We start from the raw sequence: 24,485 nt of genomic DNA on the forward strand, positions 1-24,485 counted from the left end.
TGTTGTGTGAGGCCCCTTTTTATATGAAAATTTAGAAAGGTTTCATATGTGAAGTTTAAACTTTAGATTCCTAATTCCGTAATCTCATGTTTTTAGTGATAATGATGATTTTGTTTATGTATAATCCAATTGGGACAGAAACATTTCTCTTAACTCTAATGTTTTGAACTTTTCAATGAAATATATGACTCGCTCCACTAACGTCTAAATATCATAAGTCTCGTATGAAGATAGCTTCATCTAATGGATTGACCAGTCAACAAAAACTTTATCGTATATGCTATTAAAGAGATGAGCATGGTCTGTTGAAAGCTCGAATATCCAAAGTCTATGTGGAAATAGATGAAGATCCCAAATTACATCACGTGTGCTATAAAAGGCACTTTGAACGAAGTGAAAGTATAACGTTTTCATACATGTCACATCAAGTTACTATTTACCAACTCCAACTTTCACTTAAAAAGGAAAGACCCACAGCACAAAACATCTACCTACAGCACAAAACATCTACCTACATTTTCGATCATATTTCCTGGAAAATACCTCTTACCAAAGTACTTCAAATGGGAAAATCATTAAATGCAAAGCATGTATCCGTTTAAAATTCTGATGGCCAACTAACAGAAGACTACAGACGGTACATCATCTCTTAACCTAAAGTAAGAGTATAAAAGGAAGACTTGAAGATCTGAAGAAGAGAACTAACCAAGTCAGATATGAAAACTATTGTAAAGTAAGAAAAATCTTAAAGTATTAAGAACTCTCTCATATATAATCTTCAGAGTGCTCTCACACGTTACATCTCTCTCTGAAATACTCTTAATATTCTTAAGTGTCAAATCTTGTATACATACAAAATAGGGTTGCTAGAGCTTATACTTTCTACATCCATCTTTAAGAAGAGAATCTAAGTACACTACTACAGAAAAGGCTTTTCGTCACGGTTAAAACCGCCCATTCGTCACGGTTTAACCGTGACAATAGAAGGCGTGACAATTGCTCAATTGTAACGGTTAAAGGCGGAACCGTGACAATTGATATGGCTGTTATCACGGTTTGCAAAACGTAACCGTGGCAATAGAGGCCACATATTGTCACGGTTACCTATTTAACCGTGACAATAGAGGCCATATATTGTCACGGTTACCTATTTAACCGTGACAATTGATTAGCCTGTTATCACGGTTTGTAAAGAGTAACCGTGACAATAGGTTCCCTCTATTGCCACGGTTGAGTAAGTAACCGTGGCAATAGGTGGCCTCTATTGCCACGGTTGTAACCGTGACAATAGGTCATACACCTGGTCTGTGAAATTGCTACAGAATTTTTGATTTTTTTCTTTTTACCTGGTGTGTGCATAAATTTTAGTACGTTTATATTGAAAAATAAATTGCATAAAATCACCAACATTCACATATTCTAGCCAAATTACTCAAATATTCCAACCTTGAATAAGAAAACAATACATTTACACTAATTTGTCCAAAACAATACTAATTGTTGTTGAGAACATACTCTCACAAGAAATTAAACCAAATAGCCAACACTAGCCAGTACAGTACACTGCTTGAACCAAATACCTCATGAATCTCAACAGGTGATATGTTAGGCGTGCAACTATCTCTTCCACTGGCGTAGTGTACAGCCCCTATGTCCTTGGTGATCTCCCTCTCCTGTAGCAATATACTAACTTGTTTCTGTAAAGTCTTGACCAAATCTGTCAATTGTGCAACTTCTGCTGGAGTCTCCTTTTGGATTGACTTCTTTTGACCTTTCTTGAAGAAGGTTTTCTGACATATTGGAAAGGTTGCACCCCTTACACGACCTGGGTGCTCAGGAACCTTTAGTGCCTGACCGAGAATATCATCTGGTGTACGTTTATGTAACTCCTCTTGTGATGCAGATTGTGTGAGAGTCTCCTAAGATATATAAAATTTCTCAATTACAGAAATAAGAATTAAGGGTTCATTTTACTTGTGAATTCATATATGTACTTACACATGTACTCAAAACTTCTTCAACATTCTCATTAATCTTGCCCTTTTTCGACACACGAGCACGCTTCCACAAGCGATGGCGAGGAATGGATGTCTCGCTTGATCCAGACTCCTGCAACTGTTTTAAGACAACCAAAATAATCACAAATAACACTTAATAATAAGATTTTTATCTAGAGAGACGAAATAGCATTATGTGTGTTTGTATACCATCTTTTGCTGAAGGCAAGCATATCCCGTACGCCCTAAATTGTGAGGGTACTTAGGCTTCAACACTCTTTTCCTATTCTGTTCACTTAGTTTCTGTTTCAAAACAATGTAGTTGCATCATGTCATAATTATTCAAATGCAATGAAAACATGGCACACCACACAAATATTATTTCACCTGGAATTCTTCATCTTTATATTGATCAACAAATTCCATCCAGACATCATGATCAATCACAAGGTCATAAGACAGCGGTGGATGATCTATCACATTACCATCTTTATCCAAAAAAAATTTCCTTAGAATTTTCCTAAAATTTCTAGCCAAAACACCTGCTTCTTTAAGTACATAGTCTTTGCGCAAGGGGTGAATCTCAAAAGCAACCTACAACATCGCAAGTTCGATTAATGTTGAATATGTTTACATAGATAATTTCAATGTGAAAATATTAAGAGTATGGATCTAACCTCTACTTTTTCCCATATTTGGTTTTTGATTTCATCGTCAACATTTGGCCACCAATTACAAGTAATTGGAACGTCTGTCCTAGCAAGATAACCAATATAACTGACAAATTTTTGTTTGTTGGGATCAATTGGTACACCATCCGGGTCCCAACCAACCTAATACATTTAAATATTCACCATATAAATTAAATCTATGTATGAATTTAAAGAATAAACAAAAAAACAACAGCATTGTATTAAAATGTTACCTCAAATTTTATTCCTTGACTTGTTGCACGACGGACTTCTTTCATAATGGTCCTTCCACGCCTAATTAACTTAATCACACCGGTGTCACCACTATCTTGCTTTGAAGGAGCCATTTTCCTGAAACAACATGTCAATGGATCATGAGATAGAGAGAGAAAGGTACATGTGCTCTGCACGGTGCTCGAGAGAGAAAGGTACATGTGCTCTGCACGGTGCTCTGCACGGTGCTCGAGAGAGAAAGGTACATGTGCTCTGCACGGTGCTCGAGAGAGAGAGAGAAAGGTACATGTGCTCTGCACGGTGCTCGAGAGAGAGAGAAATGCGCACGGTAGCGAGTAACGGCTTCTCACGGCAAGGTTAACGTTCCCTCTATATCCTGAATAAAAAAGGTAATTGTAGATAATTTTTACTCAAATAAGCCATGTTTCTTAATCAAAAGGGTAATCAAAATATAAGCTCCAATTTAATCTAAAGGGTGATCAAAATATAATTGCAGAGAAAACAAACGACTAAAACTAAGCCAATTTAAACCCACCACCTAATACCCAAAACCTCCAAATTAAATTTAACCACACTATCAGCACTTAATTTTCCTGAGATAGTATGAGGGGCAGTTAAAATCATGTAGCCATGTTTATTAGTCTTTTTCTGCATTAAGTCCTTTAAATCATGTGATCTAAATGTCTAAAAACCAAGTTAAATACTTATCAATTATCATGCTAAATGGAAGCATCAAGAACGAAATCAAATTAGGTCACAATAAGATGCTAGAGAACAAAAATCAAAAGAGAAAGCATGCGAACTGAACTGATTCCTGAGATCCTAAATAGAAAAACTAAATTGGGGAAAGAAACTAAGAACATGGGTTGTTCATTACTAACAAACTCATATTAGCGGAAATTCTAATTAAATAAAAACACAAATCAAAGAAGGGATGCATGCTTCTCACTCACTCTCTGCCTCTCTCACTCTTTAACTCTCTCTCAAGTTCATCTCCACAAACCAAAAGACTAGAACCACATGCATCATTGATTTCTCAGTGAATCTGCCCCTTTCTACAAAACTGAGATATATAATATATGATGAAAACTGGAACAGTTTTTGTCCATTCAGGTGCTCAAATATAAAGCTTCAAATAGCAACCTTAGTTGCAATTCCAATCTCGGAATAAAGGAGTTGAGACTTAGGAGTTACAAGCAACTATTTTTAATCCTCCCAATTCAATACTATATAGATCCTAGATATACAACTCCCTGATTAAAATAAAGATTTGAAATAACTTGGAATGACTTGGAATTGAAATAACTTGGAATGACTTGGAATTGAAACTCGTACCTTGGAATAACTTAGAATGACTTGGAATTGAAACCCGTACCTTGAAATAAAGATCCTAGATATACAACTCCCAAATTTTAAACACTAACTAAATAAGCCCAGGATTTGAAATAACTTGGAATGATTTTAGATATTACAATTGATCTCTAACCCAATTTCTTCCCCCTTGATCTCTAACCCAATTTCTTTTCTGTGATTTTGCAGTTGGAACAATCAATTTTATCTTTCAGTCTTAAAAGGGCACAATTCAAATGATTCTCTCCAAAATAAGATATATATTAATGTGAGAGTACTAGGTGTACTCCCAGGACCAATACACCAACATCTGTACAAAGATAAAAGAAAGAAACAGAAGGAGACAAACTAGGTAAAAATTCTGTTTGATGAAAAGCACAATCTCATAGCAATATGGTCACATTGTCTGGCCAAATCACTTCCAAACCCGTACCAATTTGAGCAGGGCACAGCAGCAAAAAACTTTCTCAATCACACAATAGTCTGCAACTAGCAGTAGGAGAACAACAACAACAACAGATCACACAGATTTCAAACAGTCCCAGATTTTTGGCCACATGAGGGACAGTTTAAAAGAAGCCCAAATAACTAGAGGTAATGCAGGACCAAGAAAAACCCTAAGTGAAACTTAGCTACAGATGAACTATTTGAGTTGGTTTACGGGGGAAGCAGAGATGAATATTACAGCAGCAAGCACTAATTAGGGAGTAGTAGAGATGAATATTAGAGAGAAAGGTACCTGGGCTTTGCAATGGTGCTCGAGAGAGAGAAGTGCGCGTGACAGAGAACGGCGTGAACCGAGAACGGCGCGAACGGCGAACGGCGTGACGGAGAACGGCGACCGACGATTGAGAGGGAGCAGGAAAGAGAGACCGATTGAGAAGGCAGATATTGGAGAGAGACCGATTGAGAGCGCGCGAGAAGAGGTTAGGGTGCAGTGGTAGGGTTTTTCAGGAAAAATTGGAGGGGAGGGAAAAATAAGAGCCATATATTGAACTTCTGTTGTCACGGTTCCAAAACAATAATAATAAAATATTATTTCCTTTTGTCACGGTTCCTTTTAAAACCGTGATAATTGACCTTTTGTCACGGTTCCGCCTATAACCGTGACAATTGGGGCGTGGCAAAAGGTCAAATCTGTAGTAGTGGTAGAAGAAAAATCCTTTCTCGGATTTAGGAGAAGTCCTTGATAATACTTTTTCAAAGGAGAAGCCCTTGAGAATACTTTTTGAGAAAAAAAACTTGTGAAGGAGAAATCCTTAATAATTGGTAAATATAGTGGAAAATCTTGGTGAATACCAAAGCATGGATGTAGCCCACTGATTTTGGGTGAACCAGGATAAATATCTTGTGTGATTCTGGCTTTAACTCTTAACCTCTCATATCTTGTTCGTTGCACTAACACTCTTTCGAAAAAGGTTTTAAGAACTAATATTTGTTTTAAAAGGTTGTTTTTAAAATACACAATTCAAACCCCCCCTTTCTTCTGTCCCTACATTATTTCTCATCATAAAGCCAAAGGAAAAACTCAATTATTACTTATAATATATTTTGTAGGCTAGAAGCTTAACTATAATAGATTTAGTTACTAATAACTAGTTTTATGCTAAATATTTACATCACACCGAACCATCCATTTCGTAACATAGAGTGCATAGTCAGAGTGAACAAAACAATTCTATCAGAGTCTCACACGACAATTATTTCAAGTCGCTCATAGCAGTCACCTGAATCGGTCTTGATGTTATGCTAATGCTAGGGCAATATGCACAAAGACATGTAGCCGATTGCCAACCATAAAGGAGATGGGACAATCACACTCGTAGGTGAATGCCACCAATCGGTTTATAACCTTTTTGTCATCAAGAAACGAGCACAAACACAACCTCGTCGTCGTCTTGAGGCCATTTGGATATATGAAATGACATGATAACAACAATCAAACAATACAACGAAACGTCTTTCTTCGAATCCGAGTTCTCATCCCATGGCCTCCTCTACCATGTATCTCATATCCACTATCAATCGATTGAAAAATTGTAATCATCATATCATCATCTACGCAATATATCACAAGACAAAAACATGCTCTCACCAGATGCTTATCAAAAAAAAAAAATACTCTCACCAGATCTCATCATGCTTTCACGTCAATGAATCAAGCAAGCACTTAAAGTGCCACAACCATGTTTCATCAGTCCTCAAGAACACAACATAATATTAAAAAAATTAAATTTTTTATTTAGAAAATATTAAAAATGATTTTAAACTTAAAAAAACATTAGTGATCAGAATTATTAATTGTTGGTAAGCTAACTCTGGTTAGTAAAAAAACTTATAATTATAATTTAAGATTAATTAATTACAATCAAATTAAAATTAATGGCGTCAATTTACAAATGCTTCAAAGTTATTTAAGGTGATTTTATGTACTTTTTCCAACTATAATTATAGATTTATACATCAATTAGACAATCCTTGAATAATAGCTTATGGTAAGAGTTAAGGGACACATGAGATGAGGTGGGGAGGTCCAGGCAGTGGCGGATGTAGAGTATATTGAGGGTGTTCAGATGAACCCCGTGGACAAAAAATTTGCATCTACCGCCTATATAAATTTTTTTTTGAACCCCTTGGAAATTTTAAATTATAGTAGTAGACTAAGTTTTGCACCTATTTGCATCAAAGACCCACACTCACTTACTCCTGTTACTCTCTCTCACTCAATCACTCTGTCTCTCTTTCTCTCACGTACGACGCACTCTAAGTCCCTCCCAAGCACCCACCAAGCCACCAAACCAGTCCACCGCGCCTCCCTCCTCATCCTCGCCCGTCGATCTTCATAGGTTGTTGTGCATTGTATGTATAATCTGCCCCAATTTTCCATACCAATGCCCCTTTGACTTTTTTTTCCTTTTTCCACTCTCAAAATCGGTTTTTTTTCTCCTTCACAGTTTCCATTTTCTAGGTTTGATCTGAATATTGAGTGAATTAAAACTAGGGTTAATAGTCAAATTAGTCCCGGAGGTTGTAAGCGAATTTGATTTTAGTCCCTCTGAGGAAAAATGACATTTAGCGGCAGTTATTTTTACAATTATTGGTGGTTTCTGACCGCCACTAAACATTATTTTTCCTCAGATGGACTAAAATCTAACTCGCTTACAAACTCAGGGACTAATTTGACCATTAGCCCTTAAAACTATGGAAGCTGTGAAATAAATTGAGTTCTTAACTAATTGAATATTAATTGACCAAACACAAGTTATATGATAGTATTAGACTATTAGTTTGTTGGATTTGGAATTTGATTTTGCCTGTTCCAACAACAAATGTAGAAAGATTTTTCTCTGCTATGAATATTGTGAAGTATAGGTTATGTAACCGAATTGGAGATACATGGATGAACGATTGTTTAGTTACTTGCATTGAGAGTGATGTATTCAATAACATTGACTCTGAGCTTATTATTCAACGATTTCAATGACTTGTATAAAGTTGTTTTTAATTATATTTTTACCGACGTGTTAATTTAAAAAATTTGAGCCCCTGACCCCGGGTCCTGGATCCGCACTGGGTCCAGGGACCAATCCTTAAAGGACACAATTTATCTTTCTGATATACTAAACAAAATACATCAACTAGACAAGCCTTGATTTTTTTTTTGATAAGCAAATATGTAATATATAAGGGGTACTAGGGGTACCCGAACCCTGTACAAGAGAATAAACAAGGACAGCAAAAGAGAGAAAGGAATGCAAACATCAAAGTTGTTCCTACTACAAGTAAACTAATATCACTGTAATCAGAGTTACACACAAGCAGCAAAAACAACTATGTCCAAGACTAGGTCTTCTGTCAACCCGCGAGCAAGAGTCAAGAATAAAGCAGATTTTTGGGCAGGCCCAAAGCTACCAGCATAAACGCAAACCAGCCAAGGAACAGAGGTCAAAATCAACTAAAAGTATGGGTTTTACAGATTTTGAAGGCAGTATAAAGGGTTTGCCATCCACTCATAAAGAGAGTAGCCAAATTCTTTGGAAAGAGTCTTCAACCAGTTCCATGCGCATTTGGGCCAGGTCAAAGACCTTCTCTGCATCCTTTATCCCTTCTTGAAATACCACGCGGTTTCTGTGTAGCCACAAAGACCATATGATTGCCAACCATATTGTTTGCGCTCCCATTCTCTGCATTTTGTTCCAAGACAACGACCCATGTTGCAGTAAATGAACCCAGGTATTGTGTGGCAGCACTGTTATTATTCCCATCCATCTATTATATGCGTTCCAGACCTGAACAACAAAGGGACAGGGAAAAAGGACATGTTCCATGGACTCTTCAGTGTTAGCACAGAACGGACAAGCTAGTAATTCCTCTTCTGTGATAATTCCTCTTTTCTTCAAATTCTCATTAGTTTGTAGTCTACCCCAAAGAGTTCTCCAGCCAAATGCCTTAACATTTGATGGGGCTAAACATTGCCATAAATTACTGAACACCAGAATTCGCTCCTCATCTGAAGTCCCTTGAAGAAAGTGATATGCTGAATTCACCGAGTATTTCCCTTATACTTCAGGTTCCAACCACCATTTATCGGGTCTACCTTCCTTGAGTGTTACCAAACCCAAGGTAGAGAGGAGAGAGTCGAGTACTTCTAGCTCTCGGTCCAGTAAAGGTCTCCTCCATTGCAAGGACCAGCGCCACACCCCCTCTGTCCAGCTTCCCATTTATTGAATCGTAGCATTTTGTTGAGATGATAGCAAAAATAACCTGTGAAATCTGTCCTTCATCTTCATTTGGTCCAGCCAAGGTTTCAAGCCAGAAAAATACCTCATTTCCATCACCTAATTTCTTGCTAATTCCAGCATCAAACCAACAATGAGTCGGATTTTCAAAACACGTTCTTAGGATGTCCTTCCACCACTCAGAGAACTTTCCAGTCATTTCCACTTGCTCACCAAGGATTGGAATTCTATATTTAGCTCTCAAAACCGCAACCCATAAGCTGTCTTGTTCATGGATAAGCCTCCATCTCCACTTACCCAATAAGGCTTTATTGAACAAGCTCCAATTTTTGATTCCGAGGCCACCCAACTCTTTCGGTTTGCACACAACATCCCATTTTATCCAAGCCAGTTTGTTGTGGCCCTCCACTCCTCCCCATAAGAAGGTTCTCATGATCTTTTTGCACGTTTTGATCACACCTTGAGGCATTCGGAAAAAGGATAGGAAGAAGAGTGGGATCGACGATAGGACACTTGCTATCAAGGTAAGACGACCTCAAGAAATGGTTTTTTGACGCCAACGAGATAGCCGGCTTCGGAGTCTAGAAATCACAGGATCCCAAAAGGCAATTTTTCTTAGGTTACCACCCACCAGTAAGCCAAGATAAGTGAATGGAATCCTCATCAGCTTTCAATTTAGAACACCAGCTAGCCTTTGAGCCAAATCTCCTTCAACCGCAATCCCTCCCAGTTTGCTCTTGTGGAAATTTATCTTAAGGCCAGAAACAAGCTCAAAACATCTAAGAATGCATTTAAGAGTTCGGATATTTTGCAAAGACATTGTCCCAAAGAACAATGTGTCATCTGCGAATTGTAGCATCGAGATAGTCACCTCATATGAACTTCCTAGGTTGTATCCCGAGTACTTCCTTAGGCACATCGCTTGTTTTACTAGACCATTCAACCCTTCCACCACAATAAGAAAGAGTAGGGGGGCTATAGGGTCTCCCTGTCCGAGTCCCTTCTCCATTCCAAACTCATCTTTAGGGCTCCCATTCACTAACACAGAAACCCGGGCTGAATGAAGACAAGAAGCAATCCATCGGACCCAACGCTCACAAAAGTTCAAGCGTCTCAGCATATAGAGCAGGAAGCCCCAATTCACAGTCATAGGCCTTTTCAAAGTCGACCTTGAATAGCATAGTTTGCTTCCTTTTACTTCGCTCATCATGTATCACTTCATTTGCAATTACAATACTATCTAACATGCTCCGGCCTTGAATGAAAGCTGATTGTTCAACCCCTATTACTTTCGGAAAAACATTTTCAGACGGTTTGCAAGGATCTTGGAGACAATCTTATAAATGCAACCAATAAGAGATATTGGTCGATAATCTTTCAAACCTTGGGGTCAATCCACTTTTGGTATCAAAGCAATGAAGGAAGAATTGCTTCCTCTTGGCCAGGATCCATGAGCAAAGAAGATAATCTAACATATGTATGAATAGTGGAGATATTCAAGGGTCAACCACTTATTCATTTTATATCTCTTTAATTTCTTTATCATATAGAACATTATTTACTTCTCTCTTCACTTTTTTACACTTGTGTATCCGTTGAATGTCTTCTATCCAATATCTACACTATATGAGTATTTATCTACAAATAATTTTTCTTTGTTATATAACCCTGTCAAAATCATTTCAGAAATGCTGATAGACACCCCCTAAAAGGAGGAGAAAACGGCCACAGGGGCAGGCCAAGGTCCTGCCAAACATGCAACATATAACAAATAGGTCCTGAATTCCTGATTAATAAACTAATCAATCACAAAGACCTTAGTTGTCTATTGATTTTATTTTATCACAATGCCATAAATGTAACATAAAAACAACAGAAAAATGTGACAATGACAACGGCCCGCGCGCGCGAGTTGCGGTACATAAGTGTCGCCCAAGTGTTCCATTTCAAGTGCCCAATACTTCTTGCTTTCCCCACCAATCAGCAATAATTTAATCATACAACATTTTTTTCCATAGGCTACTCATAATATTTTTTTCTCTTTTATTTCTATTCATATTTCATAACATCAATTATCTAATTGGTACCATACATGCAGTTCCAATTTGTCTACCAAATGTCGCTCTTTATATTTCTCTATAAACTATATTGTAATTACTATTATAGCTATTATATAAACTAAAATTGCATTCCACAAATAATTAATTAAGGGACTAAAATAATCTACGACTGGATTTTTATTATTTCATTGATGGGTTTAGAGGCAGAAATTCTGCAGCGATTACACTTAAACCACCACAAAATAGTCACATAGACGCCGTTCTAGAGGCAATTTTGGCAGCTGCATGTTAATAGAGGTTGTTCTTGAGGTGGTTTTGCGGCAGACTCCGATACACATTTCCCTATAACCGACAAAGTTTGCACAGTTTCTTATAGTGGTTAGTTAATTAATCATTAAAACCTACACACTCCGATCACATATATAAGCAAAAAAACACATTTTAGGTCCATTCATTTAATGAATGTATCTAGTCAGACTAGATACATTCATTAAATGAATGAACCTAAAATGTGTTTTTTTACTTATATATGTGATCGGAGGGTGTAGCTAGTTTTAATTTAGTTTTGATAAAAGGTTCACTGATAATTAAATGAATGTGAGAATTAATGGTGGAAGGTGTTCAGGTAAGTGCAACATGTGCCATCATCATATATCTTTCTAACGGCAGCGACTTTTTTTTTTATAGACAAATGTTAATTGTTAGAAATGTTAGTAAATTAATCCCTCCTCCGGGTTCGAATCCGAGACCCTTCACCCTTCATCCCACCCAACCCTCATGTCCCTAGCTCTTACCACTTAAGCTATTATTCCGGGACTGCGGCGACATATATATATATATATATATATATATATTCTTATCTATCTATTTTGACGCAAGAGAGAACGATCAATCAGCATATATAGTCTTAGTCAGTTAGTTGTACCATGCAAAAAGTGACATCGATCTTAATTATTCTTATCTATCTATTATGCATATAATTAATTAATCTACATAATATAGAAATACAAATTACATGATGTAGCAGGCATTTGGGTTCTCATCGCTGAACATTTGTGTGTAGCTATCGTCCACGATGCTCTCTGATACTTTGCCAGTGTCAGCAACCTTTCTAACCATATTAGGAGGTGCCTTCTTATCATAGGCCTGAGAAACATATGGGTGAGCAACCATGGTGTAAGGAACATAAGGCCAAAGCTCAACCTTCTTCTTTGTGGACTGAGCAGCCTTCAGCACTTTCTTTGGCTCAACATATCCGGTCACGGTTGCTTTCTGCTGCTTTAAGTCCACATCCACAGATTTAGCTCCTGTTCAGATTTAACTTTTTAATTTCCAATAAAAAAACAAAGTGCACACTACAAATATATCAATTAATTATTATCATATATACCGCTAAACTTCCGTGAACCGCTCATACACCTAAACCTCTGATTAGCTTGTGATAATTTTTTACTATCACAAATTGTAGAATTATAAATAATTAGAGAAATTCGTAGTTTGTGATGGTCACAAACCGCTACAAATGATAAGTGTTGTGTGAGTGCCTTTTTAAAGTTTATGTACATGAGTGATCACTCTATACAGCTAATTAAAGTTTCTTGAACATTGACACGTACGAACCGTAAGCGTTGTGGGTGTCTCCTAAAAGTTGGGAACACTAATCATTCGTTAACACTGCTAAAGATAAGTTTAATGAACCGTTGGGACACAGATTGCACAAGGTGCAAAGCTTGTTTGAAAGACTAGAAAATAAAGAGAAAATAACAATGAAAACACATTTTTTAAGGTACTTAATTTCTCTCATTTAATTTGTTCAAGAGAAAAGGTGTGAAGAAAATGTTAAACCAAATGAGACTCTCACAAACTACTTTCGCCTTTATATGGTGAGAAAACATGAAGATAAAGGAGTGTTTTATTGATTTGACCAATATATCCTTTATTTTACAATTTTGGAATTCTTTATATAAATAATAAAATAATAATAAATGTCAATAATAGAAAATGATAAACATCTCTAATATCATTTTTTAAAATTATATTTTTTGTTAAAAAAATCATTATCATTATTTAATTTTTTAAATAAAAATATTTATGTAATTTTAACAAACATGCACTTTTCTTTTCTCTTAATTTTCATTTCATTTTCTCTTCTATCAAACAACCTAAAAGTCATTCAATTTTCTACTCTCTTTTCTTTCTTTTCTGTTCCTTTCTTTTTCTTTTTTTTTTTCTTTTCTCTTACTTTTTTCCTCTATCAAACAACCTAAAACTTGGTTTACATGACTCGTCTCTCTTATCACATTATATGAGTTGGAACATAATTAAAGAGCGAGTAGATAAACAGCAGCAGTTTGTAACATCCGCAAAGTTTTGTTTCAGTCAAAACTGCCGCTAAGTGAGATATCTCAGAGGGGATTTTACTATTCAGTGGACTATACATATCTTCTTCGGATAAATGAATTCTCAAGCTGTCTCTGGTACAACTCAATCTCCTAAGTTTCTGCTTGTGGGATTGCAATTCGTGGAGAGAAGTAGATACATAAAGCACCCTTTAAATGAGAGAAAAAGAAGAAGAAGGAAAAAGAAGTACCTTTAACGCCGGAAAGGACATGCTTAACCTTGCGTGCACAGCCTTCACAATCCATTCTGATTTTGAGAGCTACTGTTTGGGTTTGCTTCTTTTTCTTCTTTTTGGTGCTTTTGAGTAAATCAGACAAGTATTCCAAAGTCCCTTGCACTCCCATATTATTCTGTGTCTTCTTGCGTCAGTTCAATATGGTGTTTGCTCTCAAGTCTCAACTGATCAACAAATTAGACCTTTATATATTTATAGAAAGAGAAAGAGAGAGAGTGAGTGGAGAGATCTAGACACACAACCCCAACCACGTAGTTAGGTAGAATTATAAGAAAAAATAAATTATTTATGGCTCTACTTGAAGCTTACTATTAAGTGAGACTGATTGAAGTGTCTGAAAATATAGACAATGACTTGTCGTTTTTCTTTTTGTGATAGGAAACAAATTTGAGCAGTGAAGAGTAATATAATTAAGGAAGAGGACGGACCGGAACTAGTTAATTAAGTGAACATATGAGGATGTCTTAAATACTTCTCTGCTCTGGCTGTATGTGAATGCTACACGTACTGATCATCCAACGGCCGGGTGGACAATTATTGACGTATATATGTATGTATATAAGGTAAACTTATTGTATACATATTCAAATGAATGATTAATAATAGTTAGCTAGTCTACTAGAATATTCATAAATTAAGGAAAATCATCCTTGAACACATGAGCTGCCGATCGACATTGTTGTGTGTACCGGGAACCCTGACCGAGGACGGACAGGGCACCTAGGTAGGGGCTGGGCCCCACAGAAAGTCCCAACCAAGGGACAGTTTGGGGGAGTCCGAGAACCCCCTGCACTCGGGCCCCACCACCAAGGGTGAAGACCAGGAACCCGGGGCCCACTATGTAGAGGTTGACCTAGGCCAACTACCCTAGGGGGTAGGTTGGCTGGTGCAGATCCGTTGGGGCCCCCAAACCGTTGGATCACTGTTCCTCGACAGGAAATCTAACGGTGATCCGTGCCCCCAGGTACGTGCCATCCATGACGTTGCATGGCTCCAACCCTAATTCTACCTCTCCTATATAAAGGGAACACTTCTTCTATCTAAAGGTAACGTATTCTCTCCAAACTCACCATTCTTACAACTTCCCTCACTGACTTTAGCATCGGAGTGTCTTGCAGGAGCCCCTCCCGGGACCCTGCCTTCTTGGAGTCCTTCAACGCGTCCAGATCCCCCCTCTCCTACCCCTTGTCAACGGGTAGCTTGATCTATCCCTGATCAATTGGCGCCGTCTGTGGGGATCTGGTAAAACTCTTCCCAGCACCGCGTGCCGTCACCTCAAGTCATCAACTAGCAAGCTATGGTAGAGACACGTCAGACTTCACGCCGTCCTGTACCAACTCCTGAGGGCCTTGTGGAGACTGTCAACGAAACTACGGATCGCTGAACACCTCCTCCTCCTCCCCAACACCCTCCTCCCCCGACTCCTCAACCACAGCCCCCCCGGTCGCCGGAACCCGCGGCCATTACCCTACATGCGGCCCATGAGGCACTCTGCCGCTTGGAGGCTCGCATCCGGGCATTGGAAGAGGACAACGGGGCAGAGCGAGAACAGGCCCATAGTATGAGGATTAGGGACGCTCAAGAAACTCAATCGCGTCCCCTGCCCGCGTTTTCCCAGGAAGAGGAGACGAACGGGGGCCCGATCCAACCTCCCTACTACCAGGAAGCACGCCGCCGGGCGCCCGCGGCTGAGCGGGTGGCCAGCCATACACCACGGAGACGCTACTCTCCCCGCCGAAGCCCCTCTAGGCGCAGGAGCCCCTCCCCGACTCGGGACAGGACGCACAACCGCCCCAGGTCCAGCAACGCGCTTGTCACCTATCCAGCGCCGATCGGAGGTCCCCTGTCCCCTGAGATTATGGCATTTCCTTTCCCTCATGGGTGGGCACGACCCAAAGTGAAGCTCTACGAGCGAGACACCGACCCGCAGGAACACGTGAACTTCTTCGTGGGCGCAATGCAGTATGCTGGGGTCAGCGACCCTTTGTACTGCAGATGCTTCCCCATGAGCCTTGGAAAAGGACCCATGAACTGGTTCCAGAACTTACCGAGCAACTCGTTGCACGACTGGAACGGGGTCGTGACCTGCTTTTTAGCCCAATACCCCTCGGTGCGCAGCATACCGAAGACCGCGCAAACTTTGGCTTTAGTTAAGCAGAAAGAGAAGGAATCTCTGAAGGCATTTCTCAATCGGTTCAACAAAGAGGCCAGCGATATCACCGGTCTCCTCCCCGACGCTAGGTTGGTCCTGGCTACCGCAGCCCTTGCACCAGGACCGTTCCTGACCTCGCTGGACGGCAAGCCAGCCAACACTCTAGAGGAATTTCTAGCTCGAGCAGAGAAATTCATAAACATGGAGGATGCCGTGACCCTAAGAGCCGCGAGTCAGACGCTCGCAATCAAAGGACCGCAGAAGATGAAGGAACATAAGGACCAGCCTTCGACCCGGGAGTCCCGACGGAAGGGTCAGGATGAACGGAAGTCGAAGCGGAAGAAGTATGATAGTTATACCCCACTGAACTCCTCCCTCTCACGTATCCTGAAGGAGAAAGCCTCCACCGACCTCAGAGACCGCCCACCCCCACTCCTTACGAGAGGGGACAAGCTGGATTCCAAGAGATTCTGTGAGTTCCACGACAGCCCGGGCCACAACACTGACGAGTGCCTGAACCTCAAGGACAAGGTGGAGGAACTAATCAGAGCAGGAAGGCTGTCCAGGTATGTAGCTGTGTCGACGGGGGCCCTCCCGCGCCCGCGCTCGCCACCCCCAAGGCGGACACCGACCCCTCCAAGACACCGAGACCGGACTCCTCCCAGGCGCCGATTGGCAGAACGTCGAGACAGGACTCCACCGCGTCGCCAAAGCCCCGAGCGTCGCCGGAGCCCCGAGCGTCGCGGACGAAGCCGAGAACGGAGAAGAAGCCCCGACCGCCACGGCCGGGATGAAGTCAGAAGACAACATGGAAGCAATCTAGTCAACGTCGGTTCAATAGCAGGAGGATGGGCCGCAGGCGGGCCCACCAACAACAGCCGGAAGAGGAGTACCCGCGTCATCATGTCCGCGGCTGGAAGGCCCCGACCCGGGTCCCTCCACCCCCCAAGGCAGAAGGTGGCCATAACCTTCACGGAGGACGATTACGGCGAGGACACCGGCGAAGAAGATGACCCCATCGTCATTGAAGCCCTGATCGACAACGGTAAGATCCGAAGGATACTCATCGATACAGGTAGTTCTGCTGACATTATGTTTTATGATGCTTACAAGAGCTTAGGGCTATCAGTGAAGGATCTGCTCCCCTACGACCATGATTTGGTCGGGTTCACAGGGGACAGAGTCCTACCCTTAGGATATTTTGATACTTGCCTTTCCTTGGGAGATCACAGAATTTGCAGGACTATAAAAGCTCGCTTTCTGGTGGTGGAGTGTCCAACGGCGTACAACGCCATTCTTGGCAGGCCAAGCCTCAACGCTTTCAGGGCGATCATATCCACCCACCACCTAATGCTGAAGTACCCCTGGGCTGGAAGGGCGGTACCAGTACGCGGAAACCTAGAAATGGCAAGGAGCTGCTACAACTCCAGCTGCAGGCTGACCAGGGAGGAAAAGAAGAGAAAGAAGTCCAAAGCGCACGACCAGCATGGCAACTTTCATGTTCTACACACCAATCTCGTGACCGACCTTGACCCCCGCGTGGACCAGTCTAGAGACGATCAACGCCTCAAACCCGACGAGTAGTCCCGCCCTATCCAGGTCGGTCCCCTTCCGGAGAACACCACCAACATAGCTCGTGGACTCCCCCGAGAGCTTTCCAAGCGGATGGAGAGACTACTGGTTTCTAATGGGAAACTGTTTGCCTGGTCGTCGGCAGATATGCCCGGCATAGACCCCGCATTCTGCAGCCACAAGCTTTCCGTCGACCGGAAGTTTAAACCTGTCGCTCAGAAGAAAAGGCAGATGAGCGCCGAGAAACAGCAAGTTATCCAGCAACAGACTGCAGAGTTACTTCAAGCCAAGATCATTCGGGAGGTCAAGTACACTACTTGGCTCTCCAATGTAGTCCTGGTCAAGAAGGCGAACGGGAAGTGGCGCATGTGCGTCGACTACACTGACCTCAACAAGGCATGCCCTAAAGACCCTTTCCCCCTACCAAGCATTGATGCACTGGTAGACAACTCCTCTGGGTATGAATACCTCTCTCTTATGGATGCCTATTCGGGCTACAACCAAATTCCCATGCACAGGGACGACGAGGAGAAAACTGCTTTCATCACTGACCGGGGCATTTACTGCTACACTATGCTACCTTTTGGCCTCAGGAACGCAGTAGCGACTTACCAAAGGATGATGACCCGAATCTTCGGAGACCTGATGGGAAAATCGGTCGAGGTCTACATCGATGATATCATAGTCAAGACCCCGAAGGGAGGAGACCACGCAACTGACCTCGCAGTCGTTTTTGAGCAGTTAAAGAAGCACAACATGCGCCTAAACCCCGACAAGTGCACTTTTGGCGTTCGCAGCGGGAAGTTTCTGGGATATATGCTCACCAACCGCGGCATCGAATTGAACACCGATAAATGTCAGGCGATCATGAATATGAAGAGCCCTCGCACGGTCAAAGAAGTCCAACAGCTGGCTGGTCGCATGGCCGCGATCGGCCGCTTTCTGCCAAAGGCTGCTCTCCGGGCCTTGCCTCTTTACACCCTCCTGAAAAAGGGAGCAGCTTTTGAGTGGTCGGCGGAGGCCGACGCGGCATTTACTCAGCTGAAGGAGATCCTGTCCTCTCCCCCAATTCTGACCAGCCCTAGACCAGGAGAGACGCTATACCTGTACTTAGCCGTACGGGAAAAGGCAGTAAGCTCTGTCCTGATCAGAGAAGAGGAGGGAGTCCAGCTGCCAGTCTATTTTGTCAGCCGTTCATTGAAGGGTGCGGAGCTCATTTATAAGGTGCTGGAAAAGGTGGCGCTGACCCTACTGACCACGGCGCGACGACTGAGGAGGTACTTTCAAGCTCACCGCATCGTTGTGCGAACCGACCAACCGGTCCGACAAGTCCTTCATAAGCCTGACCTAGCCGGCCGGATGGTTAGCTGGTCCATCGAACTCTCCGAACACGACATCCGCTACGAGCCCAGGAGGGCCATTAAAGCCCAGGTCCTAGCAGACTTCTTGGTAGAACTCACCAATGAGGAAGAGCCCCCTGCCGAGACCACATGGGTAGTCAACGTAGATGGCTCGAGCAACAAGGGGGGTGGTGGCGCTGGGATCGTCTTGCAGAGTAGCACAGGGATGGTGGTCGAACAATCCCTCCGCTTTAACTTCCCAACCACAAACAACCAGGCCGAGTACAAGGCCTGCATTGCGGGACTAGTCACGGATCGAGACCTGGGAGCTAAGGAGATACTGGTCTGCTGCGACTCACTTCTGGTCGTCTCACAGGCAAACGGAGAAGCTCAAGCTAAGGACCCCATCCTGGAGCAGTACTTGACCCATTTGAAGCGACTGGCTTCGACCTTCACCAAGGTGGAGTTCCGCCACGTCCCTAGAGCCCAAAATGATCGCGCGGACACCCTGGCCAAGCTGGCCAGCACTGGAAAACCTGGTCTGAACGGAACAGTCATTCAAGGGACTCTGACCCTACCTTACGTAGCTGACCCTGATCGACCATCGGCGCAAGTTATGATGTCGATCGGTACTGAGGAAGACTGGAGGTCCCCGATCATCAAGTATCTCACATCCGGATGGCTGCCCGAAGAGAAGGCTGAAGCCAAGAAGCTGGTAAGGTGCGCCTCCTGGTACACCATAGTTAACGATGACCTCTTCAAGCGGGAGTTCTCCACCCCCCTCCTCAAATGTTTGCCCAAGGACAGAGCAGCCTATGTCTTAGCGGAAATCCACGAAGGCAGCTGCGGCCACCACCCGGACGGGCGTTCACTTGCCCGGAAAGTACTCCGAGCCGGCTATTACTTGCCGACCCTAGAGAGAGACGCTGCGGAACATGTTAAGCAATGTGACCCCTGCCAGAGGCACGCTGATCTACACAACGCTCCCCCCGCCCGTCTTTCATCTGTAGTCAGCCATTGGCCTTTCCACCAGTGGGGCATGGATTTATTAGGCCCGTTCGACACTGCACCCGGCCAACTCAAGTATTTGGTGGTAGCAGTGGACTACTACACCAAGTGGATCGAGGCCGAGCCACTAGCAACAATTACCTCAGCTCGAGTGCAACGTTTCTTCTACAAGAATGTCATCAGTAGGTTCGGGGTCCCCGAGATCCTGGTCACAGACAACGGGACCCATTTTACCTCTAAGGGGTTTAGGGACCTCTTGGACGGGCTGCACATCAAGCAGCGGTTCACCTCCGTCGAGCACCCCCAAACAAACGGGCAGGCAGAGTCGGCCAACAGGGTCATACTCCGAGGCCTCCGGAAGAGGTTGGGGAACGCCAAGGGCGACTGGGCCGAACAACTCGACCACGTCCTATGAGCATACCGCACTACTCCGCACTCGACTACGGGGGAGAGCCCCTACCGCCTCACCTTTGGCACAGAAGCAGTGATTCCGGCCGAAATAGGAGAACCGAGCGCTCGAACGACTGGGTTCGATCCCAACCAGAACGACCAACTCATAAGGGAAGACCTCGACCTCCTGGCTGAGAGAAGAGCAGTTGCCAACTGCAGGGAGTTGATCGCGAAGCAGCAGGCAGCCATCCGCTACAACAGAAAAGTAGTTCTCCGCTCGTTTGCCGCGGAGGACTTAGTCCTCCTAAATGCCAGCATCGGAGCACGATCAACCGAACGGGGAAAACTAGCGGCCAACTGGGAGGGCCCTTACAGGGTGGTCGAAGCAACCGGCACTGGAGCATACAAGCTAGAGACTCTAGCCGGAAAGGAGATCCCTCGCACCTGGAACGCAGCCAATCTGAGAAGATACTATAGTTAGGGCGCGACCGACCAGGCACCCGCTATCTGTTTCTACGCTTTCCTTTAATTTAGTTTTTCCTTTGTAATCAAGGGTACTCACCCAGCGTCCCAACTTTGTACGCGGCTAGAACCGCAGACCCCAATCGAAGTAATGAAGCAGTTTTTTGTTGAATTCGAATTCTGGTAACCGCCAAGACCCACCGGGCACGAAATTATTAAAGACCCTCCGGGCACAAAGACCCATAGGGCACCAAGACCCGCCGGGCACCAAAATTTCAAAGACCCGCCGGGCACAAAGACCCATAGGGCACTAAGACCCACCGGGCACGAAATTATTAAAGACCCTCCGGGCACAAAGACCCATAGGGCACCAAGACCTGCCGGGCACGAAATTATTAAAGACCCATAGGGCACCAGGACCCGCCGGGCACAAAAATATTAAAAGCCTTCCCGGCACGAAATAACGCAAAGACGAGTAAAGAAGAAGGAACGCAGTGCAAAAAGAAAATATAATAATAAGTTCTTACAAACACGACGAAGAATAGAAACAACACGTCTTTGCAAACACATAAAGAAAATTAAAAAAAGGAGAAACCCACAAGTTTATACAAACACAGGACAATCATTAAACATGACAACTTACAATTAAAGACAGGAACTTCAAGGAGCTGGCTCGGCTGGGAAGGTCGGAGTAAACTGCTTCTGGTCGTCCAAAGTCCCGATCTTTCCCCCCAACACAACCTTCCGATAGTGAAGAGGGCCCACATCCATCCCCGGATGGACCACCTCAAGCTGAGCCAAAGCGTTGTCAAAAGAAGCCTTGTGAATCTCCTTCAGATTCGACCTCATCTTCTTTCTCTCTGCCCCCAGGTCGGCAGCTTTCTTCTGGAGCTCAGCATTCCTTGTCTTCAGAGCCTCCATCTCCTTGAGTTCCCCCTCTCGAGCAGCTTTCTCATCCTTCAGTACCTGCTCAGCTTTCTCTGCCCGGCTGCGCAGCCAGTCGTTGTCTTTCTCGCTCAGCTCCAACTTCTCCGCGAACTTCTTGGCTGTGGTCGTCACCTCATGAACCTCCCCTTGTAGCTTCACTTTGGCAGCGGTCAGCTCTTGAACCTGTTTCCGGGAGTCAGCCAACTCCTTCTCCGCCTCAGCGAGCTTACGCTCGGCTTCGTTCGCCTGCTCCTTGACTTCTTCCACGTCAAGCACCGGCCCCTGCTGCACATGACGAATAACGGAGGCAGTCTGAAGCACTGCTTTCAGAGCATAGTTCAAGAGATTGTAGGGTTCTTTCGTACTCAGGAACGACTGGTCAAGCTCATTGTACACCAAAGCATCGATTTGGTTGTTGTGCTCGTCCGTGTCCACGGCATCGCGACCCCACACAGAAGTTGGCTCCGGAGGACACACTTGAGTAATCGGAGTCGCTCGTTCAGGAGAACGGACCTCCCCACCTGAGGAGCGACGTTTTCTCTTGACCGGGCGCTCCGAGCCGGCCTTATCCCCCTCAAGGGAACCCTCCTGCTGACGTTCAGGATTCACTGGGCCCGACCCGGGATCCGTGTTTTCTTCACCGTTGACCGGCTCGCTCTGATCGGCCCCAACGGGGTTGGCCCCGGCTAGAGGTTGCCCCTGGTTGCCAAGTCCGTCTCCCTCGTCTCGAGGAACCTCCTGTTCCCCCTCACTGTCGGTCTTAACCTCGTCGACCGGAACTTGTAGCGCGGCGACCAAAGCAGCGTTGACCTCCATTTTAGCACTTGCATAGGAATTACAAGAAGAAAGTTAGTCGGACGAAAGGGCATACATCACTTTAGACATAGTAACAAAAACGCCTTACCTCTCGCGCGCAATAAGCAAGCGTTCTTCCGAACGCTATAAGTACAAAGATCGTAAAAGCGCAACGGCCGAATACAGAACTCTTTGGGTGGATCACCCCTTACTTCCCTCCGTATGGCGGCCACCAAGAGGTTTTTGAAGGCCAAGTCAACCTCCGACAAGGCCCCGGCCTCGAAATCGAATGCACTGATCTTTACGTCGTAGTGCTTGGCATTCCAGGTCAGCGGAAACCGGGCGCGGCTGCCGCCGTTCGGGGCCCTCTCGAACCACCAGTGAGGGGGCGGAGTGGTAGGCGCCACCCGGAAGAGTTGATCTTTAAAATCCCGGTAGGACTCGGCGAACGGGTGGAAGATCCGGAGATCCTTACCCGACCTCAGGGTCACAATCCCGTGCCCACCATGTCCTTGGGTGTGGGCCACCTCAAATAAATGAAAAAAGAGCGGAATCGACGGCTTCTGGCCGAACAAGACACAAGCGACCTCGTAAGCACGCACGAAACCCCAAGCACCGGGATGAAGCTGCGACGGCGCGACCCCCATATGGCGAAGAACGTCACATTGAAAATCTGTGAGGGGCATCCTCACCCTCACCTTCTTCATGGTGTAGATATGCATATACACCCCAAACGGCGGGGTGTGGGGTAGCCGCTCCTTCTTGCTCGGCAAATACACCATGTGACCGGGGCCGATCTAGGTCTGTGACATAAAACGCTGACTCCAGAAGTAATCTTCATTCTCGTGGGCGTACTCCGACGGGAGATCGAGAATGATGCGGCACCACTTGTCATACACGGCCTCGTCCCCCTTTAGATGAGGTAATTTCTCCCGATCGATCTTCTTACTCTTGGGGGCCCCTTACCGGGGCCTAGAGGATAAAGCCCCGCCCGGGGCCCCATCTACAGTCTTGCCTTTCTTCTTCTGGTAGGCTTCCCCATAACGACACCTGCACAATGGAAAACGCCGTATCAACACCTAGTTCGTTTGAATCGGCTCAAAGAAGGACCCACCCGGAATCCATCTTTGCCCTAGGCAGGACAGCGCGACCGTGCGACGACGCAGACCCTCAGAGAGAATCTCCTCCGCCGCAAGAGGGGGCCACAAGGGGAGGGGAAGCTCCCAACTCCCCCAAGAGCAAGCCACCCCTTCTACTAGAAAAGGGGAAAATAAAAGACTTAGAGGGAAAAGCAAGTGAAGCAAGGACTTACAAGAAGAGACTGGAAAAGCTACCGAACGACCACCGTGCAAAAGAAAACACCACCGCGAAACACCGGTACCTGACGGAAAGAAAGGGGGAGAGCTTTGGAAAGATTCAGAGATGCGAAAGTGCAAATGAATCCCCCTCCTCTCTCTTTTATAGAAAATGAGGAGGGAGACGTGACGTTTCGACAGCCCTAGTTTCCCTAATCATGACGTTTGGGGAAACCAAGGGGCTTCGTCCAATCAGACCCTGCCACGTCAGAAAGGAGGCAGTGACGGCGAAGCGACACACGCCTCCAGAGGCACGTGGGAGAGGAGTGGCGAAGCGACGCGACCCACCCGGAAACGACACTTACCATCTCAAGAGTCAGGTACATTAAATGCAGTGGGCCCAAAGCCTCACACCGTTCCGTTCTCCCGCGTCTTTTTGATTTCTCAGATTCAAACCATGCAACAACCCACTCGGAATGAAATCCGGTCGTCCTAGGGAGGGCGCGCATTGACCACCGATCTCTGCATTTAATGCCCCCCTTCATTTTCCAAGAGAAACGCCTAGGAAAAGGCTAATGGGCGTTACCACCTAGGAACGTTTCGACTATAAATGGTAACCACTCCCCCTTTGCAGGCTCCACATCCCCCTCAAGCCAGAATGACCTCCACGGGGGCTTACCTGAAGGCACTCAGGGCCGAGGCTCTAGACTCCAACCTATACTACTCCTACCAAACGCAAGCCACCGCCCCCGGTAGGATCAGATCCCTAGTCAGCAGGCTTCTGACAGAGGATCCTGACCCCCAACGGAAGGCGGGATTGCTAGCCTTCTTGGAGCT

At 44.4% G+C, this 24,485-nt stretch overlaps 3 protein-coding genes across 3 annotated transcripts; 1 reads left to right on the forward strand and 2 right to left on the reverse strand.

The window, feature by feature from the left end:
* Positions 1 to 1,517: 1,517 nt before the first annotated feature.
* Positions 1,518 to 9,445, reverse strand: LOC130740224 (uncharacterized). Its single transcript, XM_057592755.1, has 9 exons — positions 8,871 to 9,445; positions 8,326 to 8,401; positions 3,459 to 3,607; positions 2,923 to 3,040; positions 2,675 to 2,830; positions 2,385 to 2,591; positions 2,208 to 2,300; positions 1,999 to 2,115; positions 1,518 to 1,919 (listed from the first exon to the last, which is right to left on the reverse strand). Exons 1-9 carry the CDS (start codon positions 9,443 to 9,445, stop codon positions 1,518 to 1,520), a joined length of 1,893 nt encoding a protein of 630 aa, XP_057448738.1.
* Positions 9,446 to 11,962: 2,517 nt separating this feature from the next.
* LOC130731944 (heavy metal-associated isoprenylated plant protein 24) lies at positions 11,963 to 13,885 on the reverse strand. The gene is made up of 2 exons (XM_057584103.1): positions 13,663 to 13,885; positions 11,963 to 12,379 (listed from the first exon to the last, which is right to left on the reverse strand). The coding sequence occupies exons 1-2, from the start codon at positions 13,814 to 13,816 to the stop codon at positions 12,084 to 12,086; spliced, it is 450 nt and encodes a 149-aa protein (XP_057440086.1). The 5' UTR covers positions 13,817 to 13,885; the 3' UTR covers positions 11,963 to 12,083.
* A 1,383-nt stretch (positions 13,886 to 15,268) lies between these two features.
* On the forward strand, positions 15,269 to 17,443 carry LOC130740241 (uncharacterized). The gene has a single exon (XM_057592772.1). The coding sequence runs from the start codon at positions 15,269 to 15,271 to the stop codon at positions 17,441 to 17,443; it is 2,175 nt and encodes a 724-aa protein (XP_057448755.1).
* The last annotated feature ends 7,042 nt before the right edge of the window (positions 17,444 to 24,485 follow it).

Source organism: Lotus japonicus, chromosome 1 (genome assembly GCF_012489685.1).
Source record: "Lotus japonicus ecotype B-129 chromosome 1, LjGifu_v1.2".
In the NCBI taxonomy this organism is placed as follows: domain Eukaryota; kingdom Viridiplantae; phylum Streptophyta; class Magnoliopsida; order Fabales; family Fabaceae; genus Lotus; species Lotus japonicus.

Excerpts from the sequence above, each read along its gene's own strand:
- LOC130740224 (XM_057592755.1), bottom strand. The coding sequence starts at position 9,445 with ATGAGAACCTTCTTATGGGGAGGAGTGGAGGGCCACAACAAACTGGCT. Across the intron at positions 3,608-8,325 it reads CCCAAATGCGCATGGAACTG|ACATTTAGATCACATGATTT; the intron begins GTTGAAGACTCT and ends CTTGGTTTTTAG. Across the intron at positions 2,301-2,384 it reads ATAAAGATGAAGAATTCCAG|AAACTAAGTGAACAGAATAG; the intron begins GTGAAATAATAT and ends GTTTTGAAACAG.
- LOC130731944 (XM_057584103.1), bottom strand. The coding sequence starts at position 13,816 with ATGGGAGTGCAAGGGACTTTGGAATACTTGTCTGATTTACTCAAAAGC. Across the intron at positions 12,380-13,662 it reads TGTCCTTTCCGGCGTTAAAG|GAGCTAAATCTGTGGATGTG; the intron begins GTACTTCTTTTT and ends AAATCTGAACAG.
- LOC130740241 (XM_057592772.1), top strand. The coding sequence starts at position 15,269 with ATGAGGATTAGGGACGCTCAAGAAACTCAATCGCGTCCCCTGCCCGCG.